At 39.9% G+C, this 21,898-nt stretch overlaps 1 protein-coding gene across 1 annotated transcript in view; it reads left to right on the forward strand.

Moving 5' to 3' along the window:
* Nucleotides 1–21,898, forward strand: part of LOC120530629 (unconventional myosin-X-like) — a 388,518-nt gene that overhangs the window by 57,771 nt on the left and 308,849 nt on the right. The window contains exon 2 of the mRNA XM_039755051.1: nt 12,218–12,316. Within this exon, the coding sequence (XP_039610985.1) occupies nt 12,218–12,316 (99 nt within the window). The remainder of the gene's footprint in view (nt 1–12,217; nt 12,317–21,898) is intronic.

A 21,898-nucleotide genomic window follows, 5' to 3' on the forward strand; every position in this document is an offset into this window, starting at 1 on the left:
TTCTTTGGAATAGCAATTATATATTGACAGATCAGACAAACGCGCTTTGATTGTGACATTATGAGAAAAAAATCCTCTTCCAATTCCACATCCAGCTCATACCCTCCCCAAAATTTATTTATTTTTTTTTAATCCCTTCTTTGGTCAATATTAATTGGAAAGCTAACTAGATCACAGCCGGAGTTTTGCAGTAGCTCACACATTTGATCGTGAGTGCAGGAATGACCAGTAATTAACAAGGAAAAGGTCTGTTTGAAACATGTTTTTACTGCAGGTTTATTTTTCAAAAGTGTTTTAATGTTTAAGTGGATCAATTATACCACTTCATAGGCCATATGACATGGCTGTATCAGTAAGATACAAAGGAAATAAATAAATGAAGGGCGCTGAAGCCACAAAAGTAGTAATGGAGTCTGTGAGCTCTTGAAATTCATAGCTGTGCTGCTTGCTGTTGTCCTCTTATTTTAAGGTTGGAAAGGCATACACAGTAGCAGGAAACAGTAACATGACAAAATTGGTATGGTGTGGCCTTTGAAGAATAATTGAATAAAGGTTCCCCTTGAATGAATTAAAACAAAAAAAGAAAAAAAAAACTTCAATAAACACAAATACATGACCTTTTAATAACAAATTAGATCATTTGCTGAAATTTGCCTAGTTTTGGATCTCTGCTATAAAATGAAAGTCCTCCTGGCATCTCCAAACACACAGAATAATTCCTAAATAAAATCTGATTAAATATAACTCTAGCTTTAAGTGACTTTAAAACCCTTACCATGGTCATTTCCAGGAACTGAGGCTGCCCTTTAGTGTGTGGATTCATGGAGTGGCTACCTGTTATCTCTACAAACCCAGGTACTGAGAAGAGACAACGTAGCCCTATTCTAATCAGTTAGGGGATACACGATGGCCCTGGTGACCACCTACCTGCTGTTATTGGCCTTGCCTTTAAATAAGCAACTAGATCCAGTCTTGCCCAAGCTTGGCAATCAAAACTTGAGAGTTTTGGTTGTAGTTTTGTGTTGGATCTTGGGGTCTCTTGCCAGCATTCCATGGCCACTTTGTCTCACTAGCAGGGGGGTTGCATACGCCAAAAGGTTTGTCTCTCATCTTCTCTTAAGGTGCCATTCTGTCCTGCACTGGTGCACCTGCTGGTTTCTCAACACATTATGGGATTTGCCACTTTATGGTGACCCGTTATCTACACAGTATCATACAGGAGCACCCTTGTGACTGGCAATCACTTATCCCTAATGGCTGCTCTTCATATTCTTATTTTTGAGCATTTTGTATGTTGTCTTTGCTTCATTAACATAAGCATTGTTTGAATAAAACAAAAGTCACTACTGATTGAATAGTATCACTTATCCAGACCATAACGGATTAACAAAAATTCAGGTTTCTCTTTACATCTGGAATGAAATCTGCAAGTCTTTTTTGCTTGCTCAGTATTAAATTCACAGTATATTCAATATCTGGCCTGAGTCACTTGGTTGGATTCTTAGAACTTTCTGAATGAATTTGTGATGGTTCTATTCATTATTCCCATAGTGTAGGCTTCTCTTTCACCTTGCCTAATTATAAAATTAAATCATTAAATGCAAGTTTAAGTAAGTATGAAATCTAGTGAGGGGAAGTAAGTTTAGTAAATCACATTTCATTTTTCAGTTGTTGCAGAATATTGTATCAAAATTTTAAAATGAAGACTATTCCCAGTGAGGGACTGGGGATAAAGACCAGAGGTGAGGAAGTAGATTATTATATGACTATAGATTGGTAAAAATAGACTGTCGTCATCCAAGGTGTAGATCACACATTTGGCAAAGGTGTTCCTGTATTGTTGTATTCACTCAGTGTGTACCATTTGTCATCGGAACCTCAACAAGTGTTCTAAGTTGCTGTTTTATTACCATTATGCTTATAGGTAATGCAGGTTTTAATTGATATAAACATGCCTATTTTTGTGAAAATTTAATTTTCTGTATTTTTACATTTCTGAAATAGCTAGCAAACCCAGCCCTAGCAAAAGCAGAACAATAATCAATTCTGTGGAGAAATTGTTTCTGATGACAAAGACTGAGGCCCTGGTTTACCATAGCATTGCATAAGTTTTCGTGTGTGTGTGTTGAAGCCATTGATAGACAGGACCACAAAGAAATGGAGCAGAAGAAAATGTCTGCCTGAAGGAACACAGTGTAGCAAATAGGGCCCGGCTGCAGTATGCAGAGCCAGACATCTGGCCCATGAGGTATATCGCTTCCTAGACGAAGCTGAGGGCTGACATGCAGAGTTTTGCCCTGTGCTGACCTATATGGAGGGGGAGTGATGAGCTTCAGCTTGACCTTAGTCCCTTTGACCTCATCTTATGTTTAAAACTCTTTACAGTCAGCCTGCCTGTTGTGTGTCAGGCTGCTTTGTTTAACACAACTTCTGCTTAGGGAGGTGCCCTTTGAGGCGGACACCCCGAAGGAGCCAATAAGGAGTTCTGTTTTGATGCACCACCTGCTCTCAAATTTTTCCTTTGAGTCTGTTGGGGTGGGAGGGGTGTGTTACCAACCTAAAAGCAATGGCATGTCCGGTGTGCCTCTGGCACAGTCCAGAATACTAATCTGAATGGATATTTCTGTTTCATGGTTGCACTGAATTCCAGCATGTGGCGATCAAGGCCTGTTTAGGTTTCTTTGTAGGCTTTAATTGGAGTTTTTCTAATTTTAAATTGTCCCTTGTTATGTTTTCTTTTTAATAGAGATATATTTCAAAGGTTTTTGCTGATCTTCTTTTACTTTTACAAATTGCTTTTTTTAAATAATAAAAAAAAAAATCTAACTTCAGTCGGGTCATAGCTTCAGTGCATTTTTATTTCTGTGGTTCTCTGTATAGTAGATGAGACGCTGATCTCAGCAATTTCTTTATGGCTATCTGTCAACTTGGAAGGTTTCAACTCTCGGGGGAGTCTGGGACAAGACTTTACATGGGCTCAGATGATCAATAGTCTTGATATTGTTCAGCTACTGTAACTACAGTACATACTACAATAACAGCATTGCCTCTCTCTTCTCTTTTTTTTGGCTACTTTAATTGAACTGCTGGATTTTTATACAGATGATCTGCCAAAATCTGCCTTTAGGAAAAACTTGATTTCTGTCATTTTAATATACCTTCCTTAAAAAGAAAGTTAATTTATAATCCAAAGGTGCTGATTTCAATTTAGGTTTTAACCCTTACTGATGTTCTCCCAACAACAACTTTGAATGCAAGACAAAAAACCAACCCTGGTCATGGGATAGTTCACTAAAAGTACTTGCTCACGTGCACATACCTATACTTTCACTTACTGGTCCACGGTAGAGTCGGCAATTTAACATTTTGGGTGATGGAGAATAAAAACTCACTTGGACACAAGGACAATGTATAAATTCCACACAGATGGTATTCTGTCTGGGATTTGAACCCAGGATTTGGGTAGCTGTAAATAAAATTGAAAAGTACTTTAAGACAAAATACTTATTCCAGATCACTTGAACAGTAATGGAGGACCCAATTGTAAAATACTGTAAAATTTTTAAAATGAGTACAGCATGGTTAAAGCATTGTTTATAATTAGAATACCTGTATCTTTGTTACAGTACTAGTCATACAACTTCATAGTAAGCACAAAGCCAGCTAGTGTATTATGATATTAGTGTCATGAAGCTGAAAGGTAATAACCTTGTGTGAAGTTCTTGCTGTTATACATTTCTTCCTATATCCTTTAAGAAGGTGCAGAACAGTTTTTTGTGCACAGTTCCTCATCAGGGGGGATGTTAGCCAGTGCAGAATGACTATGTGCAAAAGAACACCACAGTACATGCACAAAAAGCTTAAAGGATAAGTTTGTTTTTTTTCCAAGTCGAAGTTAATTGTTCCCAAACATGATATGTATGTGCTTGCCATGCACAATTGTGTTCAAACGTTAAGTGCCTTCTGTAAATTTAAAACAATATCCTGCCTACTGTGGTGCTTTTAACAATTAACCAAATATGTCCATTTTTCAAGCATGTTAGAACTGCACTATAATACTGTATACATGGTAGTAGTACTACTGCTCAATGTATACAGTAGATATTCTCTAAAAGTGACCCTCTCGTTGTTCTTTAAATGTAAGTGAGGCTCATGTTCTGTGGGGTGATGATGATGCAATTTTGAGATACTTCCTAGGTAAAATGTTCTAGATGAAAACCACAGCAACAAATGGTTAGGTGAAATGTTAAAATAGAAGGAGAATAAGTTATTTTGAAAGTTTGATATCTAGTACTCCTATTTAGGGTTTTGCAGCTACTTAATCCACTATGAAAGCGTAAAGGGCAATAACTCTACTTAACATTTTATTAGAATTTGCAGTTTACTGTTTAGTTATTGATCACTTGAACATGCTCAACATTGTCATATACAGTAAATGTTAAAATTATGCTTTATATATGCAAATATTCATTGCATTGTTTTATAAATGTTCAATTAACTTGCTTGCTTTTTAATTTAAACATTATGGTGTGGTTTTCAGCTTAATAAGTAAACAATAGTTTAATGCAAGAGTACATAGTCCAAGATTGCAGATATTTACCATACTTCAAAACTCCAGGTCTTCCCAGTTTACTGAGCCATATAAACCTTGAATTTCCTAAGTATGTTAAGACACCAGATGGTAGCAAGACAGAGGAAGAGACTTCTCAAGTCTATTTCAGAATGGCATTAATAGATTTTTGCCAAATTCCAAAAAACATTGCACTGATTCTCAAAGAAAGAAGAAGATTCTCTAAAGAAAATAGAAAAATACAAGTTTTCAATAATATAAAAAATAATTTTTTCAGTGAATTTGATGGGTTGGATCATCTTCTTTAGTGTGATAAGACCTGTTGATGCACAAGCAAGGTAGTAAAAGAGATCACAGTAGGTTTGATTTTTAGATAATCTTAACCATTTTGTTGTTACTCCAAATAATGTTACTGGGTCAGTAGCAATTGCGACTTTAGCACTTTTTGATGTGTGTATGTGTATGTAATGTAATTTTCCCTCAAAAATGTTTGTGTGGGATAACTCCAGGTTGTGCATGATGACATTATGCAAATAGGATACTGTTCCCAGTAGATCTTAGATCATCATAACCTTAAATTATTTTTGCTGCATGGTTTTAAGCCAAGCAACATGAAGCTTTGCATAAGTTGGAGATGAGTTTTTTATAAATTCATATTGAAGACAAGGAGTGGAATTTAAGTGGTCCCTTTCCCAGCGTTGCCTTATACAGTATTGTCTAGGGATGTGCACATTAAAATAACTTGACAAGTCTAGAAATTCTTTCAATTTCTTCATTAGTGGATGAAATATTTTCAAACGTAACTGTAATCGGGGAGGTTTCCAGCAGGCTCCTTTTGACAAAGTTTTAACTTGTACAGAATGAGAAATGAAGCAAAATGACACCTTTTATCTTGCCTGAAGAAGGGGCCTGAGTTGCCTCGAAAGCGTGTATACCTTTTTAGTTAGCCAATAAAAGGGGTCTTTTGCTTGACTTCTCACTACATCCATAATGGCTAACATGGTACAACACTGTAGTACTAACTTGTACTGGAATAAATGAGGTAGTGTTTCTGGAAGTCAAGATGTAACGTATATAGATGATCGAAGCATGCAAACGCATTGTCAATACTAGATTTCTAAAGGTCCAAATTACTGAGGACTTTTGTGAGTTTAAAGTTTCCAGGTCACATACTTAGTTGTTAATATAAAGACGTTTTAAAATGTTGATGTTTTATAGACACTATGTGGAATATTATTTGGAAATGTTTCTTTTTTGTTGCATTACTTATCTATAGATCCTTGGATTACATAGATCTTTGTCATTCCCACAAACAGACCTCTCCTGTCTCCTCTCTGTCATGCAGTAACTGCCACAGTAATGGCCCCCTCTTACTGTGGCTTTGTGAGTAAGAGAAATAATGTGCACTTGTTTTCATGCTTGTTTTTAATTCCCACCGATCAAGCCCGTTGATCTACGGTATACTATTACTATATGGTTTTACCATATTTGTGATTTAATTTTTTGTTTTTATTTTTTTCTCTCTGTTCAGTGTTTTCTGTGTAAATGTAGGTGCCAACTGTGAGTGAGTATATGTTGTGAGAGATGGCCGGCAGTTTATCCTGGCCAGCAACCCCAGGCCGCTAGATAGAGTACTCCCTGCAACATGGAGGATTCCAGCAGGGCATCATGCACAATGGAGTTCGGCTTCACAGCCCTGCTGGATACCATGGGGGCCGCCAGGGAATGCTGCAGGGAGACAGAATTGTTTCTATTATAGCCCGGAAGTACTCCCTAGTCATGGGGACGGAAGAAAAACTCCCTGATGTTTTGTCTCATAGTGCCGTCTTAGATTAAATTCTGTAATTACAGCCACATTAGCTCCACAAATGAGACACACGGGTTCAGTAAACATATACTCGGCCTCCCATCGTTTTTTAAAGACTCTATTTTCAGAATCAACTTTTCTCTTCAGCATCGTGTGAGCTAGCTTCGCAATAACTTGCAGCATCATAAGCTAGACTTGATTAACACAGTAAGTGTTCGGCAAGGCAGCTGAAGCGCTGCATTATGGGATCTGTAGTTTATTGTGTTACCAGCGCTTCATATACCCGGGCCATTAATAACAATAATACAGTATATACAGTGATCTCGCGGGCTGGATATAATTACACGCCGGGCCGGATGTGGCCCGCGGCCCTTGAGTTTGACACATATTGACTAAATAGAACTTGAAAAGATATATTTTTTCAAATGTGATCGCACAATTCAAATAGAGTTGACACGCACTACTGCCTGCATGCCTCAATAAGTCATCCTCCCCTCGCTCTTACCTTTTTACCGTTCATCTAATGAATACACCGAGTATGGCTTTACCAAAACAATCATTGATGGCGAATAAAGTATCCATTATTCGAGTGTGTAGATCGGGATATATATATACATATATATATATATATACCACGATCGCAGCGGAGAAGTAGTGTGTTAAAAAGCTAGAAAAGAAAAGGAACATTTTAAAAATAACGTAACATGACTGTCAATATACAGTATTTGTTTTGTGAGTGTTACTGAGTGTTGCTGTCATCAATGATTTGATTATCATTATTTCTTTCAATCAGGTTCGTATTTGTAGGATGTGTTGTGTTCAAGTTACATTCCGTGTTTGTCAATCGTTGTAAAGGTGACAGGTTTCATTCATCGATTCGTTTCTTACTGCATCAATAAACGGCTCGTCGTCTTCTTTATCCGAGACCTGACACACTGCATGCATGGGTTTTTTTTTTTTACACTGTCTTCCTTTAGCGGGACATTGACTTTTTCCACTGTGTGCTTTGTTTCCACAGTAGCTGCATTTATGAATATGCTTGTATGTATCAGTTTCATATTTTTGCTGCCTTTCAATTGTGTAATTCGGTTTTGTTCAGCTCTTTGGAACTGTTGCTTTTTATCTGTGCACTGCGTCCGTTCACGTGAGCCGCTCGGTGTACATGCATCGAAGGTTCCCAGCTGTGCTGGTGCCATCTCGTGCTATGTCCATGGCTTTATTTAATGTTACCTTAGTCCTGGCACTTTAAACTTTCTCTCGCAGTTTCGCTGAGTTTGTGCCAAACACCCCGCTGACCATCTCATCTTCCTCTGCATAAGCACAGTCCTTAACCCGTGAATATTTAGTGGGAGTTTGCTATTGGATTGCCGCTGACGGACGGCCTTATATGGGCAGGCACTAAATTACAAACGCCAGCGGCAGCCTGTCTATGAACTTAATTTAAAGTGTAGGTTTACATCGTGCGTTGTTTCAAGTAGCAGAACTCATGAATATGGTTGTATATGTCACTCGCTCGCTTCTTATTGTTTCGCTGCCTTCTCAATTATATAATGCATGTTATAAGGCGTGATGATGTCACACGAAACTCCGCCCCCACGGCGTTCAAGCTCATCTCCATTACAGTAAATGGAGAAAAACAGCTTCCAGTTATGACCATTACGCGTAGAATTTCGAAATGAAACCTGCCCAACTTTTGTAAGGAAGCTGTAAGGAATGAACCTGCCAAATTTCAGCCTTCCACCCACACGGGAAGTTGGAGAATTAGTGATGAGTGAGTGAGTGAGGGCTTTGCCTTTTATTAGTATAGATTATGGATTATTGACTATTATGGAGGTGCTTTGTGCACACTATTGAGGAATTTAAAATTACTTCTGATACTTTTACCTGATGTCTGGACATGTTGTCTGCGGGTTTTGGAGGAGCGACAGCGACCCCTAGTGTCACAATGTATAATTAGAATACATTTATACTTGGTTGATAAGCAGAGAAATGTAATGCTAGCTGTTTTTAAAAAAAAAAAATAAATAAAAATAATTCATTATACAGTCTCTACATGTCAGTCCTGTTTTTGTAGCAAAACCTTTAAGGGAATCAATCCACTCAAGCTTAATTTTCTGGTTATTCGCTGCCTGTAAGTTACATCTTTAAACACCTTGCTTTTCTGCACTGAGTGTTTTGAAAGGCACAACTATGTGAAGATTCCTTGCATCCATCAATTTGGCTACAATATATTTGCCTTCACACAAAAGAAGTGACCTTTAGTTTATTAATGGATTGCTTTAAAACTAATGTCAAACTCATTTGTAATGAAATATGTAGTAAAACCTCGTTTATCGCAGTTAATCCGTTCCAGAATCTACCGCGATAAATGAATTTCCACGAAGTAAGATTCTTTATTTATAATTCAAATATTTGCATAGTTAGAGCATAGAAAACCTGTTTGCAACCACCTAAATACTTTTTTTTACATTATTAGAGCCCTCTAGACATGAAATAACACCCTTTAGTCAAAAGTTTAAACTGTGCTCCATGACAAGACAGAGATGACAGTTCCGTCTCACAATTAAAAGAATGCAAACATATCTTCCTCTTCAAAGGAGTGCACGTCGGGAGCAGAGAATGTCAGAGAGAGACAGAGAAAAGCAAACAATCAAAAATCAGTAGGTGCTTTTAAGTATGCAAAACACCGCCGGACAAAGCAGCTGCAAGAAATGGAGCAATGTGAAGGTAGTCTTTCAGCATTTTTTTTGTGAACAGCCCCTCTGCTCACACCCTCTCCATCAGGAGCAGAGAATGTCAGAGAGAGTGAGAGAGACAGAGAAAAGCAAACAATCAAAAATCAATACGTGCTGTTCGGGCTTTCAAGTATGCGAAGTACTGCGTAGGAAGCATATTGTATATTATTGAGGAGTTTTGTTTAATACGTGCTCTGATTTGGGTAGCTTCTCAGCCATGCGCCAATAGCATTCCTTGTATGAAATCAACTGGGCAAACCAACTGAGGAAGCATGTACAATAAATTAAAAGACCCATTGTCTGCAGAAATCCACGAACCAGCGAAAACTCTGAGAGATATTTAGATTTGCTTACATTTCATATCCGAAATGGAGTGAAGCCATGAAAGTCGACACGCGATATAGCGAGGAATCACTGTATACAATGCAGAAGAAAATGAGTTCTCTCCAATTTTCTTTCATATTTTTCTCATTGACTTGTGTTCACATTGTTGTGTATTACAGTGAAGAATCCAAAAGAGAGACATCACACTTTAGATCCAATTTTATTTTTTTATGTATAAGGTACTTAAACAACAAGGCAACTTGTAATTTGTTATTAGTTAACATCACTCCAGCTAAAGTGTATAATTATTCTCTGCCTACATACTTTGATAAAATCAAATTCAGTCTGTCTTATACTGTCCTCCTAGGTTTGTCTCTTATGAAACATCACTTCAGGAGCTCATCATGGCACAAGTTTTTCATTGCAAAGTGTAAGATATAAAAACTGATTTTCAAAAACATCTAAACCCTGCATTTCTGTAATAACTTCATATGAGCCATTACTCATAGTTGTGGTGCTAGTGTCATGTATACATAATATAAATCTAAAATGGAAGGCATTATAATGAAATGAAAACAAAGCATATGAAGGAGGTGTATACTACTTATTCCACTGAATTTATAAACAACATGTTATAGCATGTATATGAATTAAATTCTGACACTGCTCAGCTTCTGTATGGAGTGGGGGGAAAATACTCCCTGTCCTCATGTCAAACACCAAGAGCATGGTGGGAGGGTGGTGCAGTCATGCATTTGCTTGGTAGTGAAGGCTGAGTGTTTGGACTTTAAACCATACGTGCCTGTGCAGTTCCCACTACTGTGATACTTGGGGGGGGGGGGGCTTGCAGAGCTTGCATGATTTGCCCATGTTTTGCGTTTGTGTTTTGTTTTGGTTCCTCCCTCATCCCAAAAGGGTGCAGAATTAATTGTCCACATGCAATCAAGTAGAACTTCATGCTTCTGTGGATGCCATCTTTCCATTAATGGTAGAACTGGGGCCTTTACTACCATACTTATTAATACTGGGATGCTGGCTCATGGCAATTCACAACCTGCAACATTAAACCATCTCTGTTACGAGATTGAACTGTAATACTGAAAGCCTGCACCCTGGTGAAAAATGAAATAAATATTGGCATGTGTGCATTTTCAATGTTTTGTTGAGTCTGAGTGAGGGCTAATGATTAATTGGGGCACAAAACAGGATCTTGTCATTTTATGCTGTGCATCACTAGTAGTTTGACGGAATTTGTTTTAATTTTGGTTGGGGTCGAATTTTGTTAGCTGTTCGTTGCATTTTGAGCTTTAATGACATCAGTTGAATATATATACTGCACTTTTTATTATGTGCACTGTAATATATGTATAGTAATTTATATTTTAGTCATGAGTTGTCATTGCATGTAGTGGTGGTCCATTATGATTTTTGGTTAGTCTTTTGCTCTGACTGATCAGTTTTTCAACCCTAAAGATCAATGTAACAGTACTGATTAAACATCTTAAGGCTTTTGGTCCTCTAGTAAAGCCGCTTCTTTTGTACTGAGACACAAAATCATCGCAAGCCATTTTGCAAAGGTGGAGGTATAGAACAGAATAATTCATTCTCTCTCCCTCTCTCTGTCTGTCTGTCTGTCTGTCTGTCTGTCTGTCTGTCTGTGTGTATTATAATGTCTTTCCTATCTATCTGTCTATCCATCCAAAGTATACTGTAATGGACAGCACGCTTAGGCTGGAGTCTCTGATGGAATGGGTTCTAGTCCACTACCTGATCAGCAGGCCTTGGAAACAAGAGGTCAGGAAGATGGACAGGATGTTCCCTACCCAAGCCACAAGGTTGGCAGATGGCAAAGGCAATATAAAACTGAGTACACTGGTGTCCAGTAGGATTGATCTAAGATACTTAACCAGCCAGGAGGCCAGTGTAAAGGAGAGACTGGGTAGACAATCTATCTGGATTACACACTTCCCCGAGATGCTAGATGGCAGCATCCCTGGACCTCCAGCAGTTCATGTTGGTAACTGTAATCTATGGTGCAGCCCTGTTGAGTTCCACAAGTGCCGCCAGGAGGTGCTGCAGGGATTTGTGGGGCTTCCATATTAACCAGAAATGCTTCCAACAGACCATTTCCTAGCACCAGAAATACTCCCAGGTCTTCGGAAACCACTTAAAAGGAGCCATTCTGCCTCACCCAGACAAGTTGGAGTTGGCGGTGGAAGAGGATGAAGCTTGACTGGAAGAAGAGAAGAGAGAATACTTGTTCTTTTGTTACCTTTTAAAAGAAACCTTTATAAAGGTGTTTGGCTGTTACATATACAATATACATATATGAACTCATGACTTGTCTCTATAAGGTTGTGTTTAGGGTTTGGTGACAATACAAGCATACACTATCTTCTTGTAGTTTAAAATCCAATGCTTAGCCATTTGGCCACACAACCAGATTTATGGCCCCTACATTCTGTAATGGTTAACTAATTTTTCCTTGATCTTACAAGCTGAAAAACATTAGTTTTGAAAGGTGGTCATCAAGTCCAATGTTTGTCAGTTTCTGTTTAGGGATGGAAATTTCAGAGCTATTCAGACTAGTTTGAAGTTTGACACCCCATTAACCTAACTTTTCTTTGTTGGCTGTTGATGATACATTTTTTTTAATTGGCTTGTATGTTGTAACAGTTGATCAAAAACAATATATTATTTGGTCTTTCAACCCTGCTTGCCTCCTTAATAGTTAAAGCAATGTCTCCTACCACTAATGTGCTGTTTTTGTTGTTTTTAAAGGGCTGCCGGGTGTGGGTAAGAGAACGAGACCAGCTCCATCCTGCCACCATTACCTTGTATGAAGATGGTTCTCTTCTGGCTACAACAGACTATGGAGAGGTAATTCTAAGCTTTTCAGTTTCACTTAAATGTGTGCAGTGATGCCATAGTTTACATTTATATTTTTATTGATACTACTGCATAATGTTCTTTGCTTCACCCAATTCCATGAACTCCATATGCTACAGACAAATGCTAGTTTTATGTTTAAAACATGTCTCTTTCTAAATGCAGATATGCATGTACCATTGATACACACATATGGACAACTGTACAGGATTAAGAAAATGGCGCTTGTAATTGGTCTGTGAGAAAAGAAACATTTCTTCCAGTCATAATGCTGTGATGATCACGTCTTGTTTACAAAAAGCCTAAAATGATGGACTTCTCTCCACCCTTTGAGTTGTGCAATTACACAGCAGGTATTTCCTGACGAGCATTGATATGAGTTGAACTACACACCTTTGAAATTTTTCATGCTTTTTCATTTACTTGCCGTAATATTAGTGGTGTGCACCATGCTTTGGCATTCTTTGAAATTCCAATACACATCCGTCTGAAGCATCCTCCAGCACATCTGAGTAGATAGCTGAAATTTGTGCAGGAAGAAATCAAATTCTGCCTATTTAAATGACTTTAAAGATGTCATTACTATTTGAAGAAGTGTCACTAATGAGGAAGGTCAATATCCTGTTCAGTGCTTCTGCTAGTGTGGACGAAAGTTTCAGACCAGACAGCAGGTGCGGTTATAAAGCAGCTTTATTTTCAGAGTCACAGTGAGAAGAGTTTCAGAAAAGCAGACAATCAAATGTACATGACAGCGTCAGGGCTCTTCTGAACCCCGTCTGTTGGGTGGGGTCCAGTTTTATACCCCTAGAATGCGTAATTTAATATCATTATAAAATGTAACAGTCAACACTTTATTATACACAATCCTTGAGCCCCTTCAATGTCCCTTATGCAACTTGATTTCTTGGCCCCTTTTGTTATGGCGTTCAGATGTAAGCTAAGGGAAAACGTGATAAGGCAGACTCATGTGTGGAATGCTCAGACCTTGAGTCCTTTGCACAAATATTTTTCTGTTTGCTAAAACAAAGCATGCTATTACAAGGTTTTGTAAAGCTTACTTTTCAGACATGAATTAGTACAAGGGAACGAAAAGAACATTCGTCTTCCACATTCCCCCCTTTTTTAGCAAACAAAAAATATTTGATCAGGGAGAGTTGAGTAGGAGAGGGGGATGGAGTGGAGTGGGTGGAGGAGTGTGGGGTGGCTTTGCTGATCTGAAGCATTTTTTCTTTGTGTAAAAAGTAAGCCTTTGCCATAGAGGCAGTAAAATACTTGGATACAATGTATCTTATCAAAGGAACAATACAGCAAGCTACAAGCAGGAGAACAATTAAAGCAACTGTAAGAGAGATGAAAACTGATTTAAGCCATTGGCCCCAGGACCCAAAAGTGGACATAAACCATTTGTCCCAAGGATTAGAAATGCCAGAATTAGTAGCTAGTTCATGTCAAATCAGCTAAAGCACGGGTGATTGATCCATCAGGAGCTGTATTATTAGGGATATAGGTACAGCATGCATCACCAAACATAGCACAAACGCCTCCTTTCTCAGCCAAGAGCATATCTAAAGCCAATCGATTTTGCCAGGTCATGAGGGATGTTTCATCAAGTTGCTCATGGATACCTTCAACAGCTTCTTAATAAAATTTAAGAATCTTTGTTGATTGTAATAGTGATAATTAATCCAATCTACATTTTTGTTTATTGTAACCTGAGGAAAAATAGACTCAAATTCGGCAACAACTTGGTCCCTTGCCTTGAACTTATCAGGGACTCCACGAGGGACTCCAATGGAATCAAAATACACCCCAGGGCCATGTAGGGAAAACTGGGAAGGGTCCACAGAATGGGGTTGACGATGTTGGCCAAACTTGGTCGACACATGGAAGGCAGTTAAAGGGAAAAGTCAGAAAGGCATAACAAGTTGTATTAAAGCAGAAGTGCCAGTCCAGTCAGGTGGAAGGATGTCAAGCAATTTAGACCTATGGCACATCCACCAAATATCAGTATTCTGAGTAATCAGAAAAATTGATAATTTGGAAGCTAAAGAGGAAGAATTAATCGGAAAAGTTTGGAAACAAAAAAAAGGATGGGATATTACCAACATTTGTGCCATGAGAAGAAGTAAGGTTTCTAAAAAACAGGTATAAATACCTTCATCAGGCTGGAACATCGGGGGAGTCATGGGAAGAGTAGGGGGAAAAAGAAGGGAAAGTGTAATGCAATTAGAGTCGATTGGAATAGAGGAAGAGATAAAAAGGGCAAGTAGGCAAGGAAGGCCAGTAGGATCAGATATGTTAGAAAGAGGAAAAGGGACAGTGGCCAAATGTGGCCTACCTGTAGCACATGCATAGCAATCAGATTGATTCACTTGTCTAGCCGAATATAATACCCATTGCAGCCAACGGTTCTGATCCCCAATTTCAATCGAAAAACGTAGAAGAAGAGGTGGAAAATTCATGACCTTGACAGGGGGCGGGTTTGGACCAGGAGTAGGAGAGAGAGGTGTGTGTTTGGGGAAATGGGAGGTGTTAGTAACAGGGTTCTCAACCTTAATTTGAAATCTCCCTAGAGGATCTATTCCAGATCCACATGCCCCTAAAATACAGGTTCCTGAATCATGTAAAGAGGGGTTCTTCAGAGTAATGATCAAAGGGTTACAATGGTATTCGGCACATTCATGAGGGGCATGTCCTTTTATAATAGAAAACGATATTTCAGACCATACTTCTGGGCCTTATAGGGTTGATAAACCCCAGTCATCAGTTCCAGTATTAGCCAAAACCCAGTCCCACATGTCACAGTTACTTTCGAATCCAGAGTTTGTAACAGTTACACACACATTTGTCAGACCAGTTCCACTGGATTTGTCGATCAGTCCCACAGTCAATAATAGAACAGAAATCCACCTGAACTGATGTGGTGATTCCGAAAGGAAAAGTCAAGGTGACCAGAGCAGTCGACAAGGGGATGGAAAGACATAGTAGGACCACAATCAAGGGTGCCATCTTTTGCAATGTGAGATGTGAATCTAAGCAGGCAGTCCCTCTCTTTAACAGCATGTGGTGTCCACAGCAGAACTTAGACCGGTCCTCTCCACCGAGGGTGATGCCAATGTTTCCTTCGAGTATCTCTAACCATAATCCAGGTTCCTAACGGAATTGGGGAGTCCTTTGATGGAGGACTAGTTCTCCAGGCCTGATTCACCTGCTCGTGGACTTCCTTCAGAGAAGCTCGGAGACCTGTAAGACTGGAAAGAAGATCATTGTCCACAGTATGCAGTGTAACATTACCTATGACCATGCCGACTGGCATGGGCCATCCGGTCAGAATTTCGAATGGCGACAGCCCTAACTGCCGATGTGTTCTTTCCCTTTAATCCCATCAAGGCCAGAGGCAGAGCATCAGGCCAAGTTAAATTTGTTTGCTCACAGATTTTAGCCAATTTAGATTGCAAGGTACCATTGCATCGTTCGACAATACCTCCACTCTGGGGGTGGTATTTATAATAATGATTCACATTAATCTGGAGCCAGGTGGTTAATTCATTTATAATGGAATTTACTAAGTGGGTGCCATTATCAGTTTGTAATTTTTGCGGTGTGCCCCATCTAGGAATGATTTCCTTTATTAAAGCTTTTGCCACAGGTTTGGCATCTGCATGTTTGGAAGGGAAAGTTTCCACCCATAGGGAGAACACATCAACAATTACTTAACAGTACCGGTACCCCTTTGATGGTGTTAATTCAATGAAGTCCATTTGAAGGTGTTCGAATGGACCCATTAGGTTAGGTGTAATGGCGGGACTTACCTGGGTGCCCTTTCCTACATTAAGCTTTTGACATAATGCACAGCACCTGCAGAACTGTAGAAACCTACAGCTTCCCAATGTTTTTCAACATCTTGAACCATGGCGTCTTTTCCAGCATGGTCTAGGCCAGGGCTATTCAATTAAAAATTCAGTTGGGCCAGATTGTCAAACCAAGAAGGTTAGCTGGGCCAGTCATTTTAGCGGCAAAGCAGCTCGTAATAACACATTTTAAAACCAACACAAACAAATTTATTGAAAAACATAAGGTTTATTCGTTGTTTCTCTTTTAACTTTGGTCAGTTTGCAGAGCAAAAGGTGCATACAAAAAGAGCTGAATTAACAGAATCTGAGGTAGCTCCTATTTTTTCCACTTACAAAAGAAAAAAAACTGACCTAGGCTATATATCTGACCTATCTGATCACAAAGTGCATAAAACAAAATAGTGCACAGTAGTAGGCTATTAGAAATAACATTGTTTCCTTTTGAAACAAAATGAACAACTTGCACACATTTGACCCAGGAACATCTCAAAGTGCATAAAATTAAAAAGTGCATAGTATTCACAACTATAACAACACTGAGGGTACATATTTTAAATCACCATGTGTGATAAGGCATGCCTCTTTCGCAAATCATTTGCGAAAAGGTCCAGTTTAACTTGGAATGCGCGCATCTGTTCCACAAGGTCGATGACAGTTTTGTCTCTGCCTTATAGTCCCAAATTGAGATCGTTCAGGTGTTTAAATATGTCGCTCAGAAAGCAGGCATCGGCCATGAAGTTGACGTCCAGTATGCAAATCAAGTGCGTTTCTGCCTTTGTTTGCTTGCTGCCGCGTAGGAAAGTTATGATCTCTTCTCTGAGACCACAGAAATGCTCCAGTGCTTTGCCTTTGGACAGCCACCTCACGTCATTGTGCAAAAGAAGGTCGTGGTGCTCAGCAGACATTTCTGACAGCAGCATGCGGAATAAGCGGTGTTGGAGGCTTGATGTGGAGCGAATAAAATTAATTATAGCCATAACGCTGTCCATTGTCGTTTTGAGCACCCCGCTTAGTTTTGCGCACAACACTGCCTGATGCACAATGCAGCGTAAGGAGATCAACTGAGGTGCAACAGCGGACCAACGTGCTTCCAAACCATTCACTTTCCCTGTCATGGACGGAGCCCCATCTGTCACAAGCATGCACACACGCTTCATATCCAGAACACTGTCTTTAAAAAAGGCGGAAATTTTCCCAAAGACTATATCGCCAGTTGTGTGTCCTTCTAACGGCAGTAGGCCGAGCAGCTCCTCTCGGAAACATTTGCCATCAAAAAAACGGATATATATGCATAACTGAGCAGTATCAGTTTTGTCTGTGGACTCATCTACTGCTATAGACATAGTATCAGCTTTCATCAGGTCTCCTAACAGCGTTTCATACACATCTGCAGCAAGAATTTCAACCCTACGAATGTTTGAAGTATCTGACAGGGGTACGTTTTTTTATAGCAGATACCACGCTCATTTTAATTTTATCGTCATTTATCACCTCATCCACGACAGCCAGCATACAGTCCTTCACGGTTTCAGAGTCTGTGAATGACCTTTTCTTTTTTGCCAGTATCCAGGAAACACGAAGGGATGCTGCAGTTAGGGCTACCACTTTTAATGCAAAAAAATAAGGGCGATACTGCAGCGGGGCCACATCCCTTGGGGGCCAAGCGCAATTTCATTCTCAAATACGGGACGATTCCGTATTTTAAAGGACGGGTGGCAGCCCTAGCTGCAGTAGCTCTCTCTTGGGCTGTGAATGACCGCACCATGGTAGTACTGCTCCGGTTGTAAGATGCAATCAAACTTTTGCAGCCCTCTCTTGAGATCCCTCTGGAAAATTGGTGTGAAAAGTGTGGTGTTTCTCAACATGATGCCTCCGCACATTGTAATCTTTAAATACTCCAACGCAATCATTACAAATTAAACACATCGGTTTGGCGTTTGGATGTGGCGTAAAATAAACAAGTATTTGTCAGTCCAGGCAGGGTTAAACGTCACGGTTTTCATTGGCAATTTTACGTTTCAGTGTTGAGAAAGACATATTGATAGTAATCTAAGCTACTACTGGCACGCTCTGCATTGTTTGCATGTTGAAGGCTACGTAATTTACGTAGGAATGCGATTTTATGGGGGACCATAGACATAATAAATACTTTATATTAATATACTATATATTTATATTAATATAATATATATATATATTAAATTATATTATATTATAATATATATTATAACAATTTATGAATAATATATATTAATTTATTATCTATGGGCGGAACCACGGGCTGGGCCACTAGGAGATTGATTCTGGGCCGCACGTGGCCCGCGGGCCGCCAATTGAATAGCCCTGGTCTAGGCCATAGGTGATTTTTGCCATACCTGGAAAAGAAGCTTTAGGAAGGAAAGGTTTGTTAGTTTGCTTATGAGTCCAGACTCCATCAGAGAGGGACCTTTCTTTGGACCATTTTCTCTTCTCTGTGTCCGTGGCTGCATTCTGTAAAGAAATAATTTGATTATCAGTATCCTGGTCATTTCTCTATTGGAATAAAAAGATTGATGTGTTATTATACGCAGCCCGTTTAGCAAGATGATCAGCTAATTCGTTTCCTTTGCTGACAGGATCCTGTTTCCTGTGTGAGCTTGACATTTTTTCATGATCGCTAGCTTTGATGGTTTTGTTATGGCCTCTAAGAGGGATTCTTTTAGTTTTTTGATGCTGAATGGGCTTGCCAGTACAGGTCTTGAATCCCCCGAGTTTCCATAATGCCCCATGATCATGGCAGACTCCAAAAGCATATCTAGAATCAGTATAGATAGTTACAATTTTTCCCCCTAACAACTGACAAGCTCAGGTGAGAACTATCAACTCAGCTGCCTGCGCGCTTAAACTTGAAGAAATTTGGTTGTTTCCTGTAGGTCTGGTCTAGGTTTTATAACCTTAGTTATTTCATCATGACAGTTGTGGGGTTCCCCTTGATATTCAGTTGGAAGCAATGTAGCTGGATTTAAGGTGGAGCACCTTTCAATGGTAACGTTTGACAACGAACAGAGTACATTTTGATAGTGTATTGCTCTAGCAGTAATGAGATGTGATGTTTTAACCTGTACTAAAATGGAGTGTACAGCGTGAGACACTTTTACCACTAGGGGGCTCATGAGCACTATATCTGTACTAGCTAGCACGGCCTCTGTTGTGGCTGCTTCAGCTCTGAGACAGGTTGAAAGTCCCACAGCCACTGGATCCAATTTTTTCAAAAGATAGGCTAAGCCTTTGTTTTTTCTCCATGGAGTTGTGTAAAAAATGCATTCATATATCCCCCCTTTTCGTCCACAAACAGAGTGAATGGACGAGATAGTCAACAGTCCCAACGCATGCGCAAACAGTAGGGCACTTTTTTTAAGTCACATAGAGCCTTCCCAGCTTGATCATTGCATGCCACCTGACCAGAAAGGGGGAGATCAGGGGTGACCGCTAAAGTCTGCAAAAGCTGTGCTCTTTCATTGAAGTTTAAAATCCATTGCCGGCAGTATCCTATAATGCCTAATACAGACACAACCTGTTGCTTTGTAACAGGACTTGGTCTAGGAAGATTTTGAATGGTGTTTATACGGTCGCTAGAGAGAGAGAGCTCTCGTTCCACAAAAAATGTCATGACCTAAATATTTTCACAGTTGTTTGAATGAACTGCAGTTTTGTTTTAGAAACTTTGTGGCCATTTTCTGCTAAATAATAACAATTGCTGAGTATCCCGTGCACAATCTGCTTCCGTAGTACTACACAACATTCCACATACTGTATCAATACACTGTCTTTTTCCGGCCAAAAGCCTTTTAAATTTTGAGCAAGAGCTTGTCCAAATAAAAAAGGGCTACAAATATATCCCTGAGGCATAACAGTCCATGTCCAACGGCGGTTTTGGAAAGTAAAGGCAAACCAGAATTGAGAGTCGGGGTGCAAAGGAATACAAAAATAAGCGTTAGCAAGGTCAATAACAGAGAAACAACGGGCAGACGAGGGTATCGTAGAAAGAATAGTGGAAGGATTAGGAACAATAGGTGCCCTAGGAACAACTGCAGAATTAACTTGTCAAAGATCTTGAACAAAATGCCATGAACCGTCAGCCTTTTAAACAGGTAAAACAGGGGAGTTGACTGGAATGTATTTAACTTGAATGACTGCTCCACGTTTCACGAGATTGGAATATACGGCGGAGATGCCAGCCTCTGCTGCTGGAGACAGAGGATACTGGGAGCAATGCGGCGGAAGGAGGATTTTGGGTAAATCACCAGTGGCTCACAGTGTGCTATCCTTCCATAATCATTTTTCCCCTGGGACCACAGTGCATCGGGAAGTGAGGAAAGCCAAGAGGGAGAGTGGTTTGCAATGAAAAAGCAGAAAGGGAAGGACGGCACAATGCACGATGTACTAAAAAATCATTTTGAAGCACAAACTTTAGTTATCAAATGATCTGAGGTATCAAAGATACCCGAAGCAACATGTAGCCAGTCCGTCCTATTGAGACATTGTCCCACCCATTCCCCAATTTAAACTCAGTGAACGGTGCTAGGATTGGCTAAAGAAAACATGGGGAACTGAATCTCCTAAATAGAAAACGCTTTGTGAATATGTGAGGTGCACTGGAGCAGCAGCTTTGTTGGATGAGAAAAAAAAATGCAAGGGATATGGAGGATCTCTGGGCTAGTACCTGAAAAGAGTCTAACCAAGGTGTGTCCACTTCAGAAGGGAAGTACTGGGCAGTGCAGTGGAGGGTGTTGGGGACTTGCAAGTGGGGAAAAAGACATGAAGGAAAAGAGTGTAGGGCTTTAAGGAGAATGGTGTGTGAGGAGATGTTCAGGGTCCGAGCTGCAAAAGAGGGCTTAGTGTGGGGGGAGGTTTGGCACAGGAATTTAGGAATAGAACAGTGAAACCCTTGTTTGGTTAGAGAAATAGAGAGGGAGAGCTTAGTCATCATCCCTTCCTAAACAGATTAACAGGGCAGAGCTGATATAAGAAAAACCGGTGCATCAAAGTGGAACCACTGGAAAGGAGCTGAACTCGAAGAGGTTTAGACACCAGTAAAAAATGTGGTTGTCCAGAAGCACTAAGAACAGTCAGTGTATCGCTCGAGGCAGACTAGAAAAGCAGTTTCAGTGCCATTCACCAGCAAAGTCAATAAAGGATCTGTGTCCGCATGGAGAGTGGCTGGGGTCCCTGTGAAAGGAATATCCTCAGGTTCAGGTAAGGAAGGCGGGGGAGGAAGCTGATGTGGGCAATTGCGGCAGAAGTGTCCCATCGTAACAGGCAAGATGTACAGTAGGTGCTTGATCTGAGGGGAGAGGCGGCTGAGCAGATGAAGAATTCGGATTAGGAAGTAAAAATCCACAACCTCTCCCCAGCTTTGCCCCTGTTCTCGAAAATCCACGTCCCCGACCCCTGCATGAGGCAGCTCCACCTGCATAATAATTCATTTGTGCCGCAATCAACTTGGTTTGAGTGTCTGACTCTTTTTGTTTAGTCTGTCGTTCAGCATGCTCTGCGTGTCTTTTAACTTCATAAAAAGTGGCACTTTCCCATCCAAATACAGGACGTGTGTACTTTATTTTGGATATCACTTCTGAGTCCTGACAGAAAAGGAGGAACCGCTGCCTTGGCACGGTCGTCTGGGCTGTCTAAGCCAGAATGGTTTGTCATCAAGTCCTGAATGTGGTGTGCCCATTCATCT

The sequence above is a fragment of the Polypterus senegalus genome, chromosome 6, assembly GCF_016835505.1.
Source record: "Polypterus senegalus isolate Bchr_013 chromosome 6, ASM1683550v1, whole genome shotgun sequence".
Classification (NCBI taxonomy): domain Eukaryota; kingdom Metazoa; phylum Chordata; class Cladistia; order Polypteriformes; family Polypteridae; genus Polypterus; species Polypterus senegalus.